Source organism: Acytostelium subglobosum (assembly GCF_000787575.1).
Source record: "Acytostelium subglobosum LB1 DNA, scaffold: scaffold10, whole genome shotgun sequence".
Lineage (NCBI taxonomy): Eukaryota > Evosea > Eumycetozoa > Acytosteliales > Acytosteliaceae > Acytostelium > Acytostelium subglobosum.
In genome coordinates, this window is record NW_012236523.1 from 881,396 (window position 1) to 904,684 (window position 23,289).

Below are 23,289 nucleotides of genomic sequence, written 5' to 3' on the forward strand. Positions count from 1 at the left end.
CCAATAACTGCCATCGACCTATGATCAATAGATAGATCCACGACTGACTGTACATGCATGCCCAAATGATGATGCTAGCAATGTCCGTAAAGGTCGCTTTACCAACCATCACCTTGATGCATTGATTCATTGATTGATTAGATTGACTAGATGGTACAGGATGCCATGACATCCATGGATGAAGGGTATTGGTCCTCGCTAGAATGAATGAATGTATTTCTATCAATGAAATGAACATTAATGAATGTGTTGAACTTTGAACATGAGATCTGACCTCTCGGAATGCATTCCGAAGAGTATCTCTGTGTTCTATTTATTCTTTAGCGTGTCGATAAAAGTGCAAAGAACTTTCTTTTGTTGTTTATCAAGCATCGGAATTATCTGCAAACATTTCAATCGTTGAAGATCTTTTTCCCAACACACACAATGTAAAGCATTCACTGCATCAAAGTGTGATGGTACCTGCCATAAATCACACAATACGGGACCTATGAGCAAAGATGGATAATTATAAACCAACAACAAAAGTAGTTGTATGCATTACCGTTGTCAGTGGTCCAAAACGAGAAGCCTCTCTGATCCAACAAACAATTAATTCGATTTTTTATTGGGGGCTCGTTTTCGTCCTCTATGTTTATGTGTGTGTTGTATCGAATGAGGACGATGACAACAAACAAGGGGAGAGTGGGAATGTGGGGTATCATGGGATGGGCTTCGGGCCACAATGTCATAAGCCGCGGACAGTCAGTCCTTGCATGCTTACTGGCCCACTTGTGTGTTGTTAAGAGGACAGTGAGTGATGGATGGATCTGTTAGTCCACCTCTAAATTGAGCTCCAACACTACAACAACAACAACATTACATAGGATAGGCTTAAGGGTATGGGGGATCTGGGTGGTCCTAACTCTAGGACCCACATCATTCATTGAACATGACTAACTATTCTTATTCAACAAGTATCTCAATCAATCATATTTATACTTATACTTATACTATTACTATCTCTTTTACATAAATAATAAATAAAGAATAAATGGAGCCAATTGAAGAAATGTCATTGTGGAGTGGAGTGCCACAGGCACCAGTCGACCCAATCTACAGTGTGTCGCTGGCTTATAAGGCTGATACTCATCCACAAAAGGTGGATGTGTCGGTGGGCGCCTACAGATGCCCAGGCGGAAAGCCCTTCGTCATGAAATGTATCTACGAAGCCGAGAAGCGCCTGCTGGGCGCCAACAAGGAGTACTTGCCAATCGACGGCATCTGCGACTTCAACAGAAACAGCGCCGAGCTTCTGTTTGGCGACGCCATGAAGGGCCACGAGAAGCGCATGGTCACCGTGCAGGCGCTGTCGGGCACGGGCGCCCTGCGTCTGGGCGTCATCTTCATCCGCAAGTACCTGCCCGCCGGAACCATCGTGTACGCCTCGCGCCCCACCTGGACCAACCACCACAACATCTGCAAGGAGTCGGGCGTGCCATCCGCCGAGTACGCCTACTACGACACCAAGAACAGCCGTCTCGACTTTGACGGCATGATGCGCGATATTGAGAACGCGCCCAATGGCTCGGTCTTCATCCTGCATCTGTGCGCACACAACCCAACCGGCTGCGACCCCACTCGCGAGCAATGGGAGGCCATTGCCGACTTGATGGCCAAGAAGAGACACATCCCCTTCATGGACTGCGCCTACCAGGGCTACGCCAGTGGCGACCTCGACAACGACGCCTTCTCGGCCCGTCTGTTCTTTGAGCGCGGCTTCGAGCTGCTCTCGGCCCAGTCCTACTCCAAGAACTTTGGCCTGTACGGCGAGCGTGCTGGCGCCCTCACCATCGTCTCCAAGAAGGCAGACAACATCCCAAGAATGCTCTCACAGCTCAAGATGGATATCCGTGCCATGTACTCCTCCCCACCCACTCACGGCGCCCGTCTGGTCGCCACCATCCTGGCCGACCCCGAGCTGCGCGCTCTCTGGGTCACCGAGCTCAAGGAGATGTCTGGCCGCATCAGAGAGATGCGACAAGCACTGTTAGATGCCCTCAAGGAGAGGAATGTGCCAGGCGATTGGACTCACATCACCTCCCAGATTGGCATGTTCACCTATACAGGTCTGAACCCAGCCCAGGTCAAGCTGCTGGTCGAGAAGTACCACATCTACTTGCTGAGTAGTGGTCGTGTCAGCGTTGCCGGTTTGAATCACAACAACGTTGCCTACGTTGCCGATGCCATTGCCGATGCTGTTGCCAATGTTCAATAAACATTAACCAAACAATCATTTATGTATCCCTCTCTCTCTTACTTCCTTTGTCTTTGAACGAATGATTCACTTTGATTGATTGAGCGTGAACAGACAGGGGACTATGGCATTTTATTGTAGACAAGAATGGAACCGGACGTGTCTGTGGCCACCAAGCAGTAGTTGCCTTGGCTGGCGCCAGTGCTGTTCTGTGCCAATGCTCGGGAAAAGACTGTTGCCGTAATGGGCTTGTTCAACGCAGTAAAGAACTCGCAAGACTCAATAGTCAGTCTCTTGTCATTGTTGTGATGATGGTGTTGTGGTGGAAGCTCGGTGACATTGTCCCACAGGTAGATATTATGGTCCTCACTACCTATCACTATGGACTTGTTGTCTGGGGATACCGTTGGCTTGACTTGGTAGTTCTCCAAATGCATGCCCTTGTACTTGCATATACGCTTGAAATCCTTCAATGCGAACTGGCGTATACTTGAGTCGTCTGAACTGACAAGTATCTATTGATTGATTGATTGAGTTAGTGAGTGATCGAATGATTGAATGGCCATGGTCCATCGTCTTAACTTACACTTTGATCGTTTGAAGGACTCGATACAAGGCAGACACCGGTGATCTTGGGTCCTTTTGCTTTGCCCTTGATGTTGAACTTGGTGACCAACTCCAACGTGGACTGATTGTAGACAATGACATTGCCCAGATGGGATGTGACAATGACATAGTTGTATGGCTGGGGACAGGTGTTGATAGTTGTAATGAACTCGCCCACTTGCGTCTCGGCAATGGGCTGATTCTTCTCGATTGACCATCTCCTGATGCATCCATCCAAGGTTGATGTTAGGAACATTGATTCAGACTGTAAGAGTGGGAGTGATTGGTTAGTGGACATGTCTCGGCGCATAGTGTATCGGATATAGAGTGACGACTTACAATGTCCAGACTTAATGAAACGACAATATCATTGTGCTCGAAAGTCTTGGTGCATTCGTTTGATCGCAGATCCCAAAGCTTGACCTTGGTGTCGATCGAGGAGGTGAGCAATCGGTGATTGTTCAACCATTTGATGTCGAGGATGTGGCCAGTGTGTCCTGACAGTTGGGCGATGGGCTTGCTATTGAATGGTCCGTCGTCGCCGTCCTCCTTGTCGGGCGACGACTGAACAACGTTATTGGAGTCGGCGCGTTGCCAAACACGCAGAATACCATCTGAGCCGCCCGTGGCCAGAAGGGTGCCATCAGGGCTGATGTCCACGGCCCATATCGATCCATTGTGTGCGCCATTTATCGTTTGGACCAGTTGATAGCTTGAGGACAGTAGCTTCTCCTTGGATCTTCTCCTATGATGGCCGCCACCACTACTGCTGCCAACACCACCATTGCCGCTGCCCGAACTGTTGCTGATACCGCCACTGCTGTGGAGACTCTTGAACCATCGAGACACGCGACCACCTTCACTCCTCTCGGTGGTACTATGTTGTTGTTGTTCAATGTTACAACTACTTGACAATGTTGGAGACTCGCCACTGCTGGTCAAAGAGGTGGAGGAGGTGATGGTTGTGCTCTCTGAGTGTCTCTTGAGGAGCTTGCGAAGACGGCTCTCATGGCTTGGATGTGAGGGTCCAGTCACAAGTTGGGGTGTCTGCTCTTCTGGCTGTGGCTGGCTGATGTCCAGTCTTGTCATTTCCTTGCTGCTGGAGAATAGATGATGCAGCTCATCCTTCTTGGACTTGATAATATGCAGTACTTTGGAGTTACGTTTAGATGACTTGATCGAAGTTGATGATGACGAGGATGAGGTGGAAGATGAAGAAGAGTTGGAGTTTGAACTTGATATTGAGATTGATGAAGTGGAAGGCGATGTACGATGATTATGTAATGAATGAGTGCTCAATGTTGGTGAGGAAGATGGCGAAGAGTTTGGTGTGGATGATGATGAGCTACTGATTGGTGGAGAGCAAGACATGCTACTCTGTTGGAAGTTTAACGATATTGATGATGTATATGATGAAGATGTTGTAGATGATATAGTTGATTGAGATGATTGTGTTTGTGGCTGTGACTGTGGCAGTGGCTGTTGCAGTTGTGGTACCTGTCGAGGACCACCACGAGGCGAGGCCAATGGAGTATTATTGCTATTGCTATTGTTACTGGTTGTTGCCCATGAGGGGTTGGTCTCAAGGGCATCGTAGAAGATGTCATCTTCATCGTCATCGTCACCTCTCGAGTATAGACTACCTGAGCTATGATGCTCTGTATTCTTATACATCATTGTCGAATGAAAGTGTTGAATGCCGTTATCCCTTGAGCCACTATTGCTCAGACCACTTGATTGATAGCTTAATGTTGTCGTTGCCATATTTCCCCTCTCTATATCTCTATCTATTCTCTATTTATAAATGTATATATATTGTTATTGTGCTATTATTATTACTATGATTGGATTAAACGATTGATCGATGGATTGATTTGATTGATTGGTTGACTACTACTGTGTAGTGTGTACGTATGAAGTATGAGTATGAGTATGGGTATGAGTACTTATGATGCAATTATGATGGAGGTATGGTGATGATGTCGATGTCAAATAAACACAATGACCATTGTCACTGTTGCTTCTATCTTGTTTGGTTGTTACGATCGTCGCGACTCTCTTCTACTCTCTTTGCAACACAACAAACAAACAAACAAACAACGAAGACAACTCACACCAACACTTCTCCACCAACAACACACTGTTGCTAGCCGGTGATCCTAATCCTAATCCTATCCCTTGTTGTCCAAGGGGTAGTTGATATAAGAAGGTATTATGATGTAGTTGTGTGTGTGTTGTGTGTATGTGTGATTAATTGATTATGTGATGGGCTCTGCGTCGAATGTGTTTAGCGACAGAGTGATGAGTGATGTTTTTGGTGTGTGATGTTGTCGAATCAATGACGCTCCATCTCATCATTCCACCATTGAGCTCCAAAAAAATCCAATCTTCCCTGGATAGTTGCGTTCAAATTTCTTTGGAACTTTTACGATTGGTTGTTGATGGTGATTGATTGACGTTTTTTGTTATGGGTTTGTTGAAGATGGTCCGTTTTGATACAATTGTTGTCCATCTTTGGTTTAAGTACATCTTATTTGAGTCCATAAATACATTTCATTCTTTCGTCCAAAACAATGACATCATCTTTATCCATCATCCAATCAATAACTAAATTGTTTGATCATTATCAATCAAACTTACATATAATATTCTTTATCTGTATCTGTGTGTTTGTTTTCGGAGTTATCTGTATCAGTTTGTTTGTTTAAGTAATATATTTAAGAGACGACAATCTCATTTTTGATTGATTAATTTATATTCGTATCTCTCTTTGGTTCCTAGGAATGCCAATTTGGGATAGACCACCCCCCTTCCTTGTAATCAATGTCGGGTGAGACCAAGATGGAATCGAATCCTAAAAACTGAAGAACTCATTGGTGGGTGTCACATCGATCAAATAATCAACCAACCGGAAAAATATATATATTATTTATTTGTTATCGTATTCCATATGGACATCCAAACAATGAACGAGGTACTGGATGGTTGTTGTCATTAATATTAACATCTATCAACAATCTTTGTATACAAATTCAAGAATTACTTGTTTGTCAAGGACAACTCCACAGATCACTCTACTTTGAGTCCAACTAATTCGGTCGCCTTGCATACATAGCCCTCAAGGTTATGTGAGAGAACCAGTACATAGATGTTATCCAACATCCTTATAGTTGTACACAATGTTGTTCCGTAGTTGTAGCCCAACATCATTATGTTGTCAATGTTTGGACAATAAGGGAAACCAACCTTGTTTCTTAGGAATGCCATTGGTTCATATGGAAACACAATGAGTTCGAGACAATCGACGTGGGCCAGTACACTCTGCTTGACCTTTTGAATGTGTAGTGACAATCTGGACAGTCCTGCTGGCAGTGCGTCAACAGCCAGCGATTGTGTAAACCTTGCACCAAATGTAAGCCATTTGATTGAGTTTGGTAGTGTCCCAACTTGTATTGGTTGATTATAGTCACGTCCAAACTTTAAACGAGTTAATGATGAAGGTAGCATGCCAGGTGTAATCCTTTGATCGAATGCAAAGCCGAATGACAGGCTGGTTAGACCCATTGGCAGGAGACCTGGCGGGAGTGGTCGGTCGAATGAATAGCCAAAGACAATTTTCTGGAGTGATGTAGGGAGTGATCCAGGCATCAGTGGATGTGAGAATGAACTACTCCTCATGTCCAATTTTCTTAGAGTTGATGGAAGTACACCTGGGTTCAAAGGTTGATTGTAGAATGTGCCAAGCGATATCTTGGTGAGTGCTGGAGGTAGCATTCCAACTCCAATCAATTGATTAAATGTTGGTCCAATCGAAAGGCGGGTCAACGATGCAGGGAACAGCGATGGCGCCATCCCTCCACCAACAGCTGGTGTATCTGTAACAGTGTTTCTAAGTTCACAACTCAGCTTTGTCAATGAGTGGGGCAGTGTGGTGATTGTCACTGGATGTTGGTACTGTTCGCCAAGGCATAGAGTACGTAGTGTTTGAGGAAGAATACCATGGTGTCCAAGTGATTGATTAAAACGATTGCCAAACTTCAACATTGTTAGGCTGCTTGGTAGTGTGCCTGGCGCCAGTTGCTGGTCAAACATCGAACCAAACACAAGTTCGGTTAAACTTGCTGGCAATACATTATGAGTAATTGGTTGGTTGTATTCCTTTCCAAACTCTAGTGACAACAGAGACCGAGGCAGTACACCAATGGTTATCTGTCGATTGAATAATGCCTTAAAGACAAGTGTGCGCAATGATGGAGGGAGTACATCTTGACCAATCTGTTTGTTATACTTGTGACCCATTGTTAGAGATGTGATTGATGGAGGCAGCACGCCTGGTAGGAGTGGCTGTTTGAACATGGTGCTCAGGGTCAACGATGTGAGCGACGCAGGGAGGACTGATAGTTGCTGGCCCCCAGAAGTAACCTGGAGTGTGCAGTTGAATGCACTGCCAAGTGAGAGACTGAGCAGACGGCATGGCAACGTACCGACCGCAAAGTTACGATTGAATGTTGAGTTGGGAGGGAACTCTAGGCATGTCAGTGTTTGGGGTAGGACGCCTGTGTTGATCAACATGTTAAAGCCAGTGCCAAAGGTGAGACGTGTCAACCCCTCTGGCAGTCGATACAGTAACTTCTGATTGAATGCATCGCCAAAGCGTAAACAAGTGATAGTCTTTGGCAATTGCCATTGATAAGTAATGTCGTGGTCACAAACATATTGAGTGATAGTAGGTCTGTGTATATTGTTAATGTTATTGTTGTTGGTGTTGACAATGATGAGTGAGTGATCAATGTCGTCTGACAATGGCGGTGGTGGAGGTGGCGTGGTGTACAGAATGAATAAGTTCAATGCATGGTTGGATTGTTGGGGCCAGGAGTCTGGCGTGTTGATGTCTATGGATAGACGTGCATAACAATATCTGTCTGCAAAGAGTCGACGACTGACCAATGCCACACATACAACATCAGCATTGTCATCCAAATAGTCAACAATATGTTTCAATAATATATGTGGCAATGTATCCATTCGTTCATTCGTTTGTTTGTTTGTTTGTTTGTGATTGTTTGATTGATTGCTTCCTTGCTTTCTTGTGTTGATTGCGTTGTGTTGTGTTGATTGATTGATTGAATGACACTTTCTCGTGTGTCTTTGTGTGTGCAATGGATCAATGACATGTCCTTCAATTACTTCATTCAATTTGTCAATGAATCTTTGGTTATCTAACCCAACACGCACACATCATCTTCTCCAATTCAATGATAAGAGTTGGACGTGTCAATCATTGACATTGACAATGTCATTGTCAATGCAAGTGATGTGTGTGGTGTGGTGTGGGATCTGTATCTCTTCAAACATACACATACACACACACAAACACACCTGACGTTCATAAGGGTTGTAGAATTGGGTAGCGGTCCTAATATGTCTACAGATAATTTAAATATCTTTATGTGGACTGGTGTCTTAGGATGGGGTCAAGATGTCACTCTTATTCTATCATTGTTAGGTCGGTATGAGTAAAGAGGGGGGGGCGATTCTTCCACGTTCCGTCCCTTAGCATCCAATCACCCACGCACTACCCAATTCGTGTTCCACAACACCAAACTAAACAAAATATTTAAATTAATATTTTAAAACAATTCTTTGGTGAATGTTAGTGAAGGAGGAGATGAGTGTGTTGTTGTCCCGCTCACTCACACACAAACACGCATCGCGAGTGATAGGGTAAGCCTTTTAATGGTTTAGACTCAATCGATCAGTCACACATCAATCTCTACACTATTATCTGTACACTTATACATACAAATAATTATAAATAGATATATATATTTATATATTCAAAGAATATAGCAATCAAGATCAAACAGTTATACATACATCATTCATTCAATCATTCAACAATCAAACAAACAATCAAAAAAAAATAAGAAAGAGCAAGTCTTATCCTCCTCCCTTCCCCTTCCCCTCCTCCTCCATTTCCTCCTCGTATTCCTCTTCCACTTCATACCTCTTCACTTCACTTCAATCATTCAATCAATCAACATCTTCCCTTCCCTCCTCCTCCCCTGCCTCACATTCACACCTTCACCACCACGTCACCTTTGATCGATCAATCAACACAACCACTCACTCTTGGATTATTACCATCACCTGATCGATCAAATCAACACAAATATTCATTACCACCCCCTACTCCTCCTCCTCTCCTCCTCCCTCAACTTCAACTTCAACTTCCCAACTACTACTACTGCTACTTCCTGCTCCATCGTTGAACACATTCGTTGTTTAATTGATTGATTGTTTGATTGATTAATTGTCTGTTTGTGATTGATTGATTGATCACTGCGTTGTTTTGTCCTATAATAAATATGCAAGCACTGCTACAGTCTTGTGTTATCCACCAAACAATACCTTTTGTGTTGCCAAACATCCATCCATCCAACCACATCCATCCAACCATGCAACCACTGACACCTGACCCCCTTTAATGATGAGTCGTCGACTAACCCTTGCCACCTTAAATGTCTTATACTCTCTCTCTCTCTCTTCTTCTTCTCCATATTCTTATTCCATTCAATTCCATTCCCTACCAACTGGAACTGTACTTACTACCTGGCTACCAACATCCGAGTAGAAGTAATCCACAACAACCATGTCTATGATTAACGAACTGCCATTCGACAGTTGCAACTGCTCTTGTGTCAAGTGCCTTTGCAACAATCTCCTCAACAATTTGCCTGCCCGCAATGACGACAGCGAGAACTACACAATGGAGGTCTCCCTGCAGTCCTGTTGCAGCAGCTCATCCGCCGCCGCCACCTCGTCCTCTGCCATGTCCGCCAACTGTGGCTGCGACTCCAAGTCATGCTGCGGCATCTCCTCCCTCTTCTCCTACCAGGACTTTGTCATGTTCATCCCCAACCTCCAAAAGTAAGTAACAGTTGTCCATCAAGGTTGTGACCCGCCACATACTAACTAACTAACTCAATCAATCATAGGACTCACAATGAGCCATTGGAGAACCTACTCAACTCTGTTTCCACCGTGCTTACCGTCAAGATTGACAATGTTACCAAGTTTGTCGAGATCCATACCAACTCCCAACGTTCAATATTCTCCATCCTCGCCATCTTTAAGAGCCTAAACTTGACCATTGCCTCTATCCAGTCCAAGGAGTGTCCAACACCTTCATCACTCGACTCGCTGGACGACGACGACTACTTTGCTGCCGGTGAGCAGGCATCCAATGCCAACAACGTTGAGACCTCATCCGACGAGGACGAAGACGAGAGGATCTTCCAGATCTCCGGTATGGTGTGCGCCATGGGCTGTGCTAAGATGATCGAAGCCAACTTTAGCCAACTGAACAAGGTCAAGAAGGCCAAGGTCAACTTCTCCGCCCAGACACTGCACATTGTCGGCAGCATCTCCAACGGCGCCATCATAAAGAAGGTCGAGAAGCTGGGCTTCAAGTGCCAGAAGATCAACAAAGAACAAATCCGGCTCGTGTCCCCAGTGGACAGCTCGCCAGTCTGCCTAATGCCCGAGAAGAACACCGACCCACTTGACAAGGAAGCCATCGAGATGATTGAGATACCCGTTAATGACAATGGTGCTGGCGCCGACGCCAACACCCAGTCCGGCTTCCCCGAGATCAAAGTAGAGCAAGCACCAACCGAACGCACATCCATCGTCATTGGAGTCTATGGCATGACGTGCGCCTCCTGTGTCGGCATTGTCGAGCACTCAATCACCTCCATCCCAGGTGTCATTGAGTGTAGCGTCAACCTGTTGGCCGAGCGCGCTGAGGTCACCTACTTCCCCGACGTTGCCAATGTTTCCAAGTTCCTGGCCAACTTGGCCGACTTGGGCTACGAGACCAAGGTCCTGCACACACCCAAGGTCGGCACTTTCTATCTCGCCATCGAGACACCAAAGGACGGCATCAACGAGGTGTTGCTGGCCATCGCTGGTGTGACCAGCGTCGAGACGGTCGACAGTGAGGGCGCCAGCCACTTGGTTCTCAAGGTCGAGGCCGATGCCATCGTCGTGGGACCACGTACCGCCATCAGAAAGCTCCAGGAGCATGGCGTCGTTGCAACCCTGCACGAGCCTGACTCTGATGACGCCAAGGACTCTTTGCTGCGCAAGCGTGAGATCCACAAGTGGCGCTTCCTCTTCCTGTTCTCCATCGTGTTCACCGTGCCACTGATCATAATTGCAATGATTCTCGTCCCCGCCAACGTTGGCTTCCTCAAGAAGGAGATCACAATGGGCCTGGCCGTCGAGTCGCTCGTTGGTTTCCTCCTTGCCACTCCCGTCCAGTTCTACACTGGCTGGCAGTTCTACCGTGCGTCCTGGGGCGCACTCAAGCACTTCCATGGTAACATGGACTTGCTTGTGTCGATCGGATCATCAGCCGCCTACATCTACTCCTTGCTGTCCATCATCCTGTCCATGGTCAACCCCGAGTACATGGGCATGCACTTCTTTGAGACGTCCGCCTCGCTCATTACCTTCATCACTTTGGGCCGCTGGTTGGAGAACATTGCCAAGGGTCACACCTCTTCCGCCATCGTCAAGCTCATGAACCTGCAGTCCAAGGACTGTATGCTCATCAATGCCAAGTACGACGAGGACACCAAGGCCTTTGAGGTCATCTCTGAGGAGGTCATCCCCACAAGCCTCATCCAATATGGTGACGTGCTCAAGGTCATCCCAGGAGCATCCGTGCCAACTGATGGTGAGGTCATCTACGGCAGCACCTCGATCGATGAGTCCATGTTGACTGGTGAGTCCATCCCAGTCACCAAGAAGCCAGGCGACTCTGTCACCGGTGGCACGCTCAATCTCGAGGGAGCCATCTTCTTCCGTGCCAACAAGGTCGGTTCTGAGTCCACCCTGTCCCAGATCATCTCGCTGGTCCAACAGGCCCAGACCTCCAAAGCACCAATCCAAGCTCTTGCTGACAAGATCTCCAAGGTGTTCGTCCCCTTCATCGTCCTCGCAGGACTTGTCACCTTTGGCATCTGGATGGCCCTCGGCGCCACCAACTCCTACCCAGAGAAGTGGAGAAACGGTAACTCATCGTTCCTCTTCTCCTTCCTCTCAGCCATCTCTGTCATTGTCATTGCCTGTCCATGCGCACTCGGATTGGCTACACCAACCGCTGTCATGGTGGGCACTGGTGTCGGCGCACAGATGGGAATCCTGATCAAGGGAGGCAAGGCACTTGAGAGCGCTCACAAGACCTCCGCCGTCCTCTTCGACAAGACCGGTACCCTCACCACTGGCAAGATGACCGTCACTGACTACACCTCCACCTCGCAGGAGGCAGATCACTTGAAGAAGTTCTTCATGAACGTCGGTGCCGCCGAGAGTGGATCAGAGCATCCAATTGGCAAAGCAATCGTCAAGTACTGCAAGGACAAGCTCACAGATGGCCGCGAGGAGAGTGACCTCCAGTTCCCAATGGTTGCCGATTTCAAGGGCATCCCAGGTCGTGGACTTGTTTGCAGCTTGGAGAACGACAAGATCCTCATTGGCAACCTCAAGTTCATGAAGGAGAGCGACGTCAAGGTCGACCAGAAGTACGTTGACATTGCCCAAGACAATGAGACCAAGGGCAAGACCGTCATCTACGTGATGTATGGTGGCGAGTTCCAGGGCATCATGTCCATCTCTGATGTGCCCCGTGAGGACTCGAAGCACGCCGTCAAGAAGCTCCACTCACTTGGCTTGAAGTGCTACATGGTCACTGGTGACAACCGTCGTGCCGCCGCATTCATCGCCCAAGAGGTTGGCATCCCCGCCGACCACATCTTCTCAGAGGTCGTGCCCAAGGAGAAGGCCGACAAGGTGCGCCAGCTCCAGGAGGAGGGCAACGTTGTCTGTTTCGTTGGTGATGGTGTCAATGACTCCCCCGCCCTGTCCCAAGCCGACATTGCCGTGTCCGTTGCCACTGGAACTGACATTGCCATCGAGTCGTCATCCATCGTGTTGCTCAAGAACTCCCTGACCGACGTGTACCGCTCCATCCATTTGTCGCGTGTGGTCTTTAGAAGAATCCGCATCAACTTCACACTTGCCTTGGTGTACAACCTCTGTGCCGTCCCACTTGCCGCCGGAGTCTTCCTCCTCATCTTTGGAGTTGAGTTGCCACCAATGGCTGCTGCCGCTGCCATGGTTGTCAGTTCTCTCTCTGTGCTCAGCTCATCACTCTTGCTCAAGCTTTACAGACCACCAAAGTAAACAACTGCTCCATGAGTGTCGTGTCTTGCCAGTCACAAATAAATAATTATGGAAACTATTTAAATAGTTTCCAGAGTTGTTCATCATAATCAATAATATTTTTAATTTATTTAAGTGATTTCAATTTAAATTAATAAATATTAATTTTTTTGAGAATGATTAGAATCGATATAAATTATCCATTAAGTAAGTATAATATATATGATTATAGAGATAATTAATAACAACCTGGTTCACTTATATTTATATTATTATTTCCAGATTAATACTTATATTTTTAATTATTTAATTATTTTTTCTCTTTGAGCTCAGACATCCTCTTTTCAAGTCTGTTCACTTCTATTCGGTGTCTCTTTTGTACTCTTCTTCTCATCCACACTGCTACAACGATAGCGGCAACAAAGGCAACACACAATACAACTATACCAGCAATGGCCAAGGCAGAGAGTTTGGTACCATTTCCACCTGGACATGTACGATCTGATCTTGAGTCCTTGGCATCAGTTGTATCAATGAGCAAATGGAAGTCTGGGTCCATGATGACGTTCTTGTCAAAGTGTTGAGAATTGATGGCGATCATTGTCTGCGAGATGTGTGAGTCTGGCACCTGCAATGAATCATTGAACAATGTGTTGGTCACCACTGCCACTCTGCCATCGACCAGGGCCTTCTGAATGAATCGTCCGTACAGACTGAACTTGGCAACCTTGACACGCATCCAGTACACACTGGGCTTGGTGGCGCCCTCGACATAGCCATACTCATGAGTGGAGCATGAGCTGAGGTCTGTGGTGTTGATGGCCGCCGCCATGATCACCTGCATCGAGTTCAACTTGGACTTGAATGTGTAGCGCTCAACCTCGATTGTATACTTGATGGTGGATTCGGGCATTGTTATATTGTCGCCAGCGAATGTGATGTCCTTTGACACGTTAAACCAGAGAATGGAGACCTTGATTGCTCCAGTGTCATTGGCAAACAGTGTGCGATACTCTGTCAACAATGGTGATGACATCGACATGTTCCATTGAGTGAGATCATGGGTTACAACCTCAGCGCCACCATTGTCAAGCTCACGCACCTTGACCACATTGATATCTCCCATGAGTAGTCCGGCAGTACCATTAAAGGTGAAGACAGTCGTTGGTGTGTTTGGTAGGACCGTTGGGGAGGTTGGGATGGTCTGTGACTCACATCGTTCACCATACCAAGATGGGGTACAGACACAACCAACAGTGGGGGAGCACACGCCTCCATTGGAGCATCCATCGGGGCATGTGATTGTGGTGTTGGGAGTTCCAGGTGTTGGTGTTAATGTGAGGGGTGGAGTTGGCGTGGGTGTCACTGGTGGGCTGCCAACGTTAAAGTAGTACTGATTGGACATTACAGTCGTCTGACTGACCTGGATGAACAATGCCATCGTTGTGTTTGTAGGTTGGAAGGGGAAGACCATCATGATTCCAGTGTGGAACGATGCTTTGGGTGTGGAGAAGGGTACTCCGCCCGAAGTGTAGTTGATGAATCCTTGGACCAGTGTTGGATCAAGTCCAAAGTTACGACCATACACCGTGATGGTTCCATTGCTCAGCGCAATATTCTCAATGATTGGGAATATATGATCAAAGTTGACTTTGATCTCTGGAGCATTTCCAAGGCCCAGATCGATGATGTTGCGTGTTGAGTATCCATTGTAGTTGGAGCTAGTGTCGACCAGACCGTAGATGCTTATCAACACTTTGCCATGAGTGGCACCGAATCCATAGGGTAGGGTTACCCAGGCATCGAACAATAGTTGGTTGGTGCCATTCTCCACGCCAAAGTATGATGTTGTCAATTTGATCAACTCAAACACTTGACCGGTCAAGTAGACACAAGGCATCTTGGTAAAGTCGTAGCCGCCAGTCTCATTGATTGAGAAACGAACTCGTACAAATCTGTTGAATGATCCAACATTGACTGTTGGAGTAACAACCTTCAGATCCGTCAAATTTGGGGGATCAGTGTCGATTGGATCTGTAATTGTTTGAATAAGTAAGTAGGTGGAGGGTGGGTGGAATGATTCCAGTGATTCATTGGTACATACTTGAGTTAAATTGGATTGTATATGGTGTAAAGTCATTCCTCTCGAAGTATGTCATTGGTGAGATGGTCATTGTGACCTGACCAGTACCCTTGGTGAACGTGGCAGTGTTCCCGGATGAATCAATGAGTTGCATATCGCGAATGGTGTAGGATGATCTCTTTGAGTATCTGCTAACTTGGAATCCGATAACATAGACTCCAATCGTGGCGTTGGAGCCTGGTAGTCGATCACTCAGTTTGAAGTTAAATTGACGGACTGAACCATCAGCTGAGTTGGAGACATTGATATGTCCACGTTCGAATCCATTGAGTTGGTCCTCAATCGTGAGGTTCCAACCAATCGTCGTCATGTCAGCTGATGGCATTATTGATGTACCTGGAAAAGCCGAGATGTACCTAACCATTGGAGGGAACTCATCAGCATCTGTCAATAGTTGTGAATGATTGATTGATAAGTGAGTGAGTGAGTGTGTAAGTGATTGTTTGATTCAATGATTGATTGATTGATTAACATACTTGTAGAGGTGACATTGACTACGGCGGCGCTTGTGAATCGTGCTTTGAGCACGGCACAATCGATGATGGACACACCCATGGTAACCCAAGGACCGAGCTTCAGAGAGTTAGAATATCCATTGATGTTGGTAGGTTGAATCTTGATGTAGTACTCAAGCTCACGAGTGTATGTCCTGGCTGGAACAGTGAATGGGATTACAAACTGACCCAATATCACATCGTATCCACCGAATGATTGATAGAAAGGATTCTCTTCTGGATGGCCATAAGTGAAGCTGATGATGAAGTTGCGATTGATCTTGGTCGAGCGGAAGTACAATGTGTTGTTCATGCTGCTCGTGCTTACATCCATCACATACTTGTCAAAGTGGAAGTCAGTAATATCATCGATATCAACCTCCCCTACATAGATTGTTTGGTTGATTGATTGAATGATTGAAGGTTAGACTTGGTTTCCATTTACATTCTTCAAAGTTACTTACACATTGATGTCAGGGCACGAGCTGGAACAGAGTTTCCAACATAATCACCTCCATTGTCAATGTTCATGACATTGTGAGTATTGTCCATTATTGAGATAATTGAGTACATTCTGTCGTCCCATGATGATCTGACCATGAATAGTTGTTGGTAGTAGCCATGTTTGGCATCGCCCACCACCAGGTTGTTCTTGTTGATCACCAAGTAGTCGCCAGTTGACAAGAATAGTGTCATCTGGAAGAAGCCACTGAGGAAATCAGTGATCTCGGCGTGAATATGGTAGGTTGTCTCGTTGATCTTTTGGAAGGCGATGTTGAGCACCTCGGGGGCCTGAACGTCGGTGAAGTTCAAGCCGTAGATGAATTCAAATTGTTGTGCTTGAGCGTTGCCACACATAATAGTGGCCTGTGATGGTGAATACCACATGTAAGTGCTGGCCAAGAATGTCATGCTCATTTGGACCGATGGTTCAATGAGTGATCGCACTCCAAATGGGTAGATCATGTCATCATAATTGATTCCTTGGCTAAGATCATAATGGCACTCACTATACCAGTCCAGGGAGAACTCGCCCTTGAAAGAGAAGAAGCTAGTGTCCGATGATGCGTATGTTGTTAGGAGTACTTTAGCAGGTTGTTGAGTATCTATAATTAATGGGATATAATTAGTCAAAATGCTATATACATCTGATCACGTGACTCCATACAAATCTGGATCACGTGATCGTTATAAGTTCCGTTCACCACTTACTCATTGCAATAGTAAAGCTTCCTACAGTGTTGCCATTGCCAAAGGACTCGTACAGGATAGTCTCTCGGTTGGACATTGACCAGCCAAGCATGATGGAGGTAGTATATTGATTCGGAGATCCAAGGACGGGCTTGGTGCTTCGTCTTTCGTTGCCTCCATAAGAGTTGGGGGGTAGGTAGAAGTAGTCGGTCAATGTGGATGATAGGGAGATGAGGGCAAAGTCAAAGGTATACATAGACTGGCCAGTATTGTTGGATAATATATATCTGTCGGACTTGAGTGTTCTGCTATAGTTGTAGATGAATGGAGAGGGTACGACAATGTTGGTTGTCTGGCCAGTGTTGATGGTCAACGTGATGGTGACGTCTCCGGGTCCGTAGATTCCAGGTGTTGAGAGATCTTGGTACATTGAGATGACCAGCAGTGAGTTGGTGTCGTTCAGCTTCATGTAGGGTCGGGCAACACAGGAATAGCCCCACACTGTACAGGCAAATTCATTGCCCTGCAAGGTGGCCAAACTAACATTGGCCTGAACGTAAGTTCTGAAGGTCTCATCATTATGCATGAACACTGGGTCCAATCCTGCAGGCACAACACTATACTTGGTCATTGTTCTAAAGAGAGTATATTTGATTGGGCCAGGGTCTTTATGTATGTGTGTCAGTGAGTGGCGAGGCTGAGAGGCTTGGGCTAGGGATACGTACCTTGGCATACATGTGTCCAGTTCCAAGGGAATACAATGTTGTTATTGTCTGTGATGTCACCAGTGAGGGTGTTGGAACCAATTGGAAGGACACGCGCATTGACCTTTGCATACTTTAGACCATTGAAGCTATAAACATAAAAATCAGCGCTTAAGCCCCCATTGATCGACATCGATTTGAATGGAATCGTATAATTATATGCCATCACAATCTTAATATCACAATTCAACGCACTATTTATATACATATTCTTTGAGATGGATGTCACACTCACTGGTGACTGTCCATTCGCAACTATATATATATATTTATAGATTGATTGATAGAGTGTGTGAGTATGTGGGTGGGGTGATTGATTGATTGACTGATGGAATAGTTCCACGTCCAAAGAACATACCTAATATTAGTGATAGTAGGAGTGAACAACTGATCACTTTACAAAATATATTTGTTGTCATTATTGTATTTGTTATATGATGTGTTTGAGTATAATGATTGAATATGAACAAACTACCTTATGTTACTAACATTAGATTGAATGTGTTCGAAGTGGATGATGACAGGTTGTTTGATGTCTGACATAGGACCACCCATCTCTCTTTTAGTAATAGGTACCTTCCATAGCACCTACCTACCACCTATTTGGCCATCAAATTTAAGTAAGTTGTAGTACTATGGTGATCATCGGGTTGATATTAATTAAAATCAAGATTGTTTAGGTCCCAATAATTAAAAGATCAAGGGGTTCCAGAGTCTTTGCAAAAACCAGAACTGTGTGATCAAAAATGGACCCTTCGCTACTTTTTTCAAAACTGGAAACAAACACGATCACCCAAAAGTGATGGATATTCTTGAGTGTGAAGGGTTATCTATCTATCTCAATATCTATTTTTTATTCATCTCTACCAACTCTGCCATCTTAGAGCGCACTCTGAGTGTTTCCCTTCGACTGCGCATCACCATCTTATGCCTCAATGCAATGGCCACTCCCAGCCCAATGACTACAGCAACACATAGAACTACAATTCCAGCAATGGCCAATGGTGATAGTTTGACGCCATTGCTCCCACCTGGACAGGTTCGATCTGACGACGTAGAATCCTTGGCGTCAGATGTATCGATCAACAGGTGGAAGTCAGGATCCATGATGACCTTGTCATCAAAGTGTTGGACATTGATAGCGATGATCGTCTGCGATGAATGAGCGTCTGGCGCCTGCAACGACTCGTTGAGCAGTGTGTTGGTGACGATGGCGGCCCTGCCATCGACCAGCGCCTTCTGAATGAATCGTCCGTACAGACTGTACTTCTGGACCTTGACACGCATCCAGTACACACTGGGCATGCTGCCATCGGCGTAGCCATACTGTCGCGTCGAGCATGAGCTGAGGTCTGTGATGTTGATCGATGCCGCCATGACCACCTGAATGGAGTTGAGCTTGGAGTTGAATGTGTAGCGCTCTACCTCGATGGTGTACTTGATCGTGGAAGGTGACATGGACATGACTTCTCCTGCGAACTTGACATCGCGTGACTCGTTGAACCATGTGATCGTGACCTTGATTGATGCAGTGTCATTGGCAAACAATGTACGATACTCTGTGATCAGAGGGGATGTGTTGGTCATGTTCCATTTAGTGAGATCATATGTGGCGTGTATCTGGCCATCATTGTCCAGCTCGCGGACCTTGATCACATTGATGTCACCGTAAAGTTGTCCAGTGGCGGGATCATCATAAGTGTAGACTGTTGTTGGCGAGCCGGGTAACGTTGTTGGGATATTGGGGACAGCCTCCGAGTCACATCCTTCTCCGTACCAACCAGGTGTGCACACACATCCTAGAGTTGGAGAGCACACGCCTCCATGGGAACAACCAGCGGCAGGACAGGTGACTGTGACATTGGGTGTGACTGGTGGTGGCGTGCCTGGTGGTGGTGTGACTGGTGCCTGCACATAGACTTCCACGCCCATTTGATTGGATGACTGATTGTTGTAGCTGACCTGAATGGACATGGACAATGATGAGTTGGTCTGAGTGAAGGGGAAGACCAGCATGATGCCCGAGTGGAACGAAGCTTTGGGTGCTGTTGTGGAGTTAAAGTATCCTTCGAGTTTGTTTGGATCAGTTCCAAAGTTGCGACCATAGACAGTGATTGTTCCATCACCCAACGCAACATTCTCAATGATTGGTATGGTGTGATCAAAGGTGATGGTTATATCGGTGGGCGTGCCAAGGGCCAATGAGACGAGGTCACGATTGGTGTATCCAATGTAGTTTGAGCTGAGGTCCATCAAACCATAGATGCTGACCAATACCTTGCCATGAGTGGCGCCAAAGCCGTATGGAAGGTATCCAGAGGCTTCAAATTCCATGTTGCCAATATGCTTGGACTTCATTGTGAAGATCTCAAAGACATGGCCGGTCAAGTAGACCATGGGCATTCGATCCATGTCATAACCAACACCACTTGTCACATTCACTGTGAATCGAATTGTCACATTACGATTGATTGATCCAACATTGATTGAAGTCGTTACCACATCCAGACTGATGATCGATGGAGGGAGCAAGTCGGTGCCGGCTGAATGTAAGGGCAAGGGTTAGGAGTTGAGTTTACGTGGACTGGATGCAACGCAGAGGGTAGGGGAGATACATACCTGCATTAAGCTTGATGGAGTAGACTGAACTGTGTGGATCATCGTTGATGTAGGCCGTGGGCGAGATGGTCATGGACACTTGACCTGTTCCACTGGTCATTGTGGCAGTGTTCTGTGATGAGTCAAAAAGTTGGATGTCTTGAATAGTAAATCTCTGTGATCGGGTGTAGTTGTAGATATCAAAAGTGACATGGTATTCACCAACGGTTGCGTTTGATCCTGGCAATCTGTCAGCCAAATAGAACCATATTTGGCGAACTGTATAATCGACGTTACTTGTTACATTGATGTATCCACGTTCGAAACCATTCATATGGTCCTCAATTGTGATGTTCCAACCAATTCTCTCCTTAGTCGATATCGCTGGAAATAGGTATGTTGGAGCCGGATGTTGTTTGATGAGTCTGATCATTGGTGGGAACTCATCAGCATCTGATTGATCACATCAGGTATGAGTGTTAGTGAATGATTGATTGAGTGAATGGGCGAGGAGTGTGGACATACATGTGGAGATGACGTTTACGGTGGCATTGACGAAGCGTGTTTTGAGGATGGCACAATCAATGATGGTTGCCCCCATCATGATGAATGGTGCCAGCTTCCTATTCTTGATGGTCATTCCATTGGTGTAGGAAGGTTCAATCTTGATGTAGTACTCAAGCTCACGTGTGTAAGCCTGGCTGGAACGGTGAATGGGATGACAAACATACCCTTGGTCATATAGTATCCACCGAATGATTGATACAAAGGGTTCTGTTCTGGATGGCCATAAGTGAAGCTGATGATGAAGTTGAGGTCCAACTTGGTCGAGTTGAAGTACAATGTATTGTTCATGTTGCCTGAGCTTACATCCATTGTGTAGTTGTCAAACTGGAAGTTGGTGATGTCCTCGATGTCAAAGTCCCCTTATGAATGTGATTGAATGATTGAGTTAGTGATTGAGTGAGTTGAGTATGATGATGGGATAGCTTACAAGGTGAGGTTGTGGTACGCAATGGCCAGCGACCCTCCATATCATCATCTCCATTGTCATATATGCGTCCATTGAATGCATGATCAGTGATGGAGCTGATTGTGAATTGTTTGTCGTCCCAAGCATTCTTGACCATGAGTATTTGCTCGTAGGTACCAAGCAAAGCATTGCCATCAACCAAGTCCTCCTTACTCATACCAATGTAGTCTCCAGTGGACAGCGTAAGTATCATCTGGAAGAATCCACTGATGTCATCACGGATCACTGCACGCAGGTGGTAGGTTGTGGCGTTGATTCGTTGGAAGTTGATGCTGAGCACCTCAGGCCCGGTGGTATCGGTCAGGTTGTTGCTATTGTCAAACTTGAACAAGCTCAATGAATCAGTGCCACAACTAAGGGCGGATTGGATCGGGGTGGCCTGGCCGTAGGTGCTGGCCAGGAAGCTGAGGCCCATGTTGAGTCCCTGATCACTGGCGATGGATGTCACACCAAATGGATAGACCATGTCGTCGTATGATAGTGCATTGCCAAACTTGCATGTCTTGTAGCTCTCCATCACAAAGTTGTCCGCCTGGAACGAGTAGAATCCGACATCAGTTGATGCATCTGGAGTGATGGTCACAGTCTTTGGGGGGTGGCTGCCTATTGATGAGCGAGTGGGTGAGTGAGTAACATGAAGGTTGTGTGTACGTATGTGGAATATGTGATCACGTGACCGCTTAAATGATCACGTGACAATTTCAAAACTGATCACCTGATACTAATGTTATAAGATAAACATACCGTAGGTTGTAGTGAAGTTACCAGTTGCCTGACCAGTGCCTACGGCCTCGTAGAGTGTGACAGTCTTGGGATAACCCCAGCCAAGAACCATGGTCGTTGTTTCGGAGTTTGGCGCGCCCAATACTGGCTTAACACTTCTTCTCTCCTCCGTTCCAAAGCCAAAGGGGTCGGTCGGGAGGTAGAAGTAGTCAGTCAACTCGGACGACCGGACCATCATGGCAAAGTCCATTGACATTGATTGAGGCCCAGTGTTGTTGGCCAGAAGGTAGATGTCCAGACTTCCTATTGTCTTTGGTAGTGTGTCGTTGGTGAACACAGAGGCAACATCAAAGTTAGCCACCTGGACTCCATTCATAGTCAGGGTCACATTGATATTTGCCGACAATGTCACTGTTAGGTTGGTGCTTGGGAATATGGACAAACACAGCAATGAAGTTCCGTTGTTCAGTTGCATGTAGGGCATTGTGGCGCAGGTGTAGCCATCAGCAGCGCATTCAAACTTATTCCTACGGACAATCTCCAAGCTTGAATTGACAGAAACAAACATGCGGTAGCTCTCATCATTGTGAAGGTATCCTGGGGGCTTCACCATTGCCATGGGTACGACACCGTACTTGGCCAACTGGCTGTAGATGCCAAAGGTCATCTGTGGGGCTGATTGTATTGAAGTTCATTCGTTGGGTTGGTTGTGGAAGATCAAGGAGAACATTGAAACATACCTTCGCACAAATATGACACGTTCCACATGATCATGCTTGTGTCGGCTTTATCGATAAAGCCTTGGAGGCCATTGGAACCAAGTGGTTGTCCACTGGCAATGAGTACGGCATATTGTAGACCATTGTAGGAGTATGTTGAAGTCCTGTTTGTTCCAGATACAGGTACAGTCATCCTAATAGATGTCAGGGTTACACTAGTATTGTATCCCAATACCACCTTGATATCACACTTGACCTCACCATTATCATTATGATTCAAGGTTGTTACCTTACGTACATTTGGTATCTGAGCATTGGTTTGAACTAATAATTTGATTGATTGTATATTTGGATATTAATATGGATTCATTCCACTTTATCATTCCATCACTTACCAATAATTAATAAATACAAGGAGATGATCACTAATATATAACTATTCTTGTACATTTGTTATTGTATTATAAGTTAGTTATAATTAATATAATGTAACGATTTGATCAATTACCAACCTTGGTTGAATGGATCGTAGGACTATGTGACGGACGGAAG

The 23,289-nt window shown here is 45.9% G+C and overlaps 7 protein-coding genes across 7 annotated transcripts; 2 read left to right on the forward strand and 5 right to left on the reverse strand.

Moving 5' to 3' along the window:
- Nucleotides 1-1,033: 1,033 nt before the first annotated feature.
- On the forward strand, nt 1,034-2,257 carry SAMD00019534_057790 (hypothetical protein; the record flags this gene model as incomplete). Its single annotated transcript, XM_012899270.1, has 1 exon — nt 1,034-2,257. The coding sequence occupies one exon, from the start codon at nt 1,034-1,036 to the stop codon at nt 2,255-2,257; it is 1,224 nt and encodes a 407-aa protein (XP_012754724.1).
- A 101-nt stretch (nt 2,258-2,358) lies between these two features.
- SAMD00019534_057800 (hypothetical protein) lies at nt 2,359-4,516 on the reverse strand (the record flags this gene model as incomplete). The annotated part of the gene is made up of 3 exons (XM_012899271.1): nt 2,359-2,751; nt 2,823-3,107; nt 3,182-4,516. 3 exons carry the CDS (start codon nt 4,514-4,516, stop codon nt 2,359-2,361), a joined length of 2,013 nt encoding a protein of 670 aa, XP_012754725.1.
- Nucleotides 4,517-5,911: 1,395 nt separating this feature from the next.
- Nucleotides 5,912-7,414, reverse strand: SAMD00019534_057810 (hypothetical protein; the record flags this gene model as incomplete). The annotated part of the gene is made up of 1 exon (XM_012899272.1): nt 5,912-7,414. One exon carries the CDS (start codon nt 7,412-7,414, stop codon nt 5,912-5,914), a length of 1,503 nt encoding a protein of 500 aa, XP_012754726.1.
- Nucleotides 7,415-9,500: 2,086 nt separating this feature from the next.
- SAMD00019534_057820 (hypothetical protein) lies at nt 9,501-13,093 on the forward strand (the record flags this gene model as incomplete). The annotated part of the gene is made up of 2 exons (XM_012899273.1): nt 9,501-9,772; nt 9,841-13,093. The coding sequence occupies 2 exons, from the start codon at nt 9,501-9,503 to the stop codon at nt 13,091-13,093; spliced, it is 3,525 nt and encodes a 1,174-aa protein (XP_012754727.1).
- Nucleotides 13,094-13,382: 289 nt separating this feature from the next.
- On the reverse strand, nt 13,383-17,531 carry SAMD00019534_057830 (hypothetical protein; the record flags this gene model as incomplete). Its single annotated transcript, XM_012899274.1, has 5 exons — nt 13,383-15,106; nt 15,177-15,599; nt 15,692-16,093; nt 16,174-16,815; nt 16,922-17,531. 5 exons carry the CDS (start codon nt 17,529-17,531, stop codon nt 13,383-13,385), a joined length of 3,801 nt encoding a protein of 1,266 aa, XP_012754728.1.
- Nucleotides 17,532-18,510: 979 nt separating this feature from the next.
- Nucleotides 18,511-20,863, reverse strand: SAMD00019534_057840 (hypothetical protein; the record flags this gene model as incomplete). The annotated part of the gene is made up of 3 exons (XM_012899275.1): nt 18,511-20,207; nt 20,284-20,715; nt 20,788-20,863. 3 exons carry the CDS (start codon nt 20,861-20,863, stop codon nt 18,511-18,513), a joined length of 2,205 nt encoding a protein of 734 aa, XP_012754729.1.
- A 35-nt stretch (nt 20,864-20,898) lies between these two features.
- On the reverse strand, nt 20,899-23,187 carry SAMD00019534_057850 (hypothetical protein; the record flags this gene model as incomplete). The annotated part of the gene is made up of 5 exons (XM_012899276.1): nt 20,899-21,188; nt 21,257-21,898; nt 22,040-22,693; nt 22,759-23,061; nt 23,133-23,187. 5 exons carry the CDS (start codon nt 23,185-23,187, stop codon nt 20,899-20,901), a joined length of 1,944 nt encoding a protein of 647 aa, XP_012754730.1.
- Between the last annotated feature and the right edge of the window lie 102 nt (nt 23,188-23,289).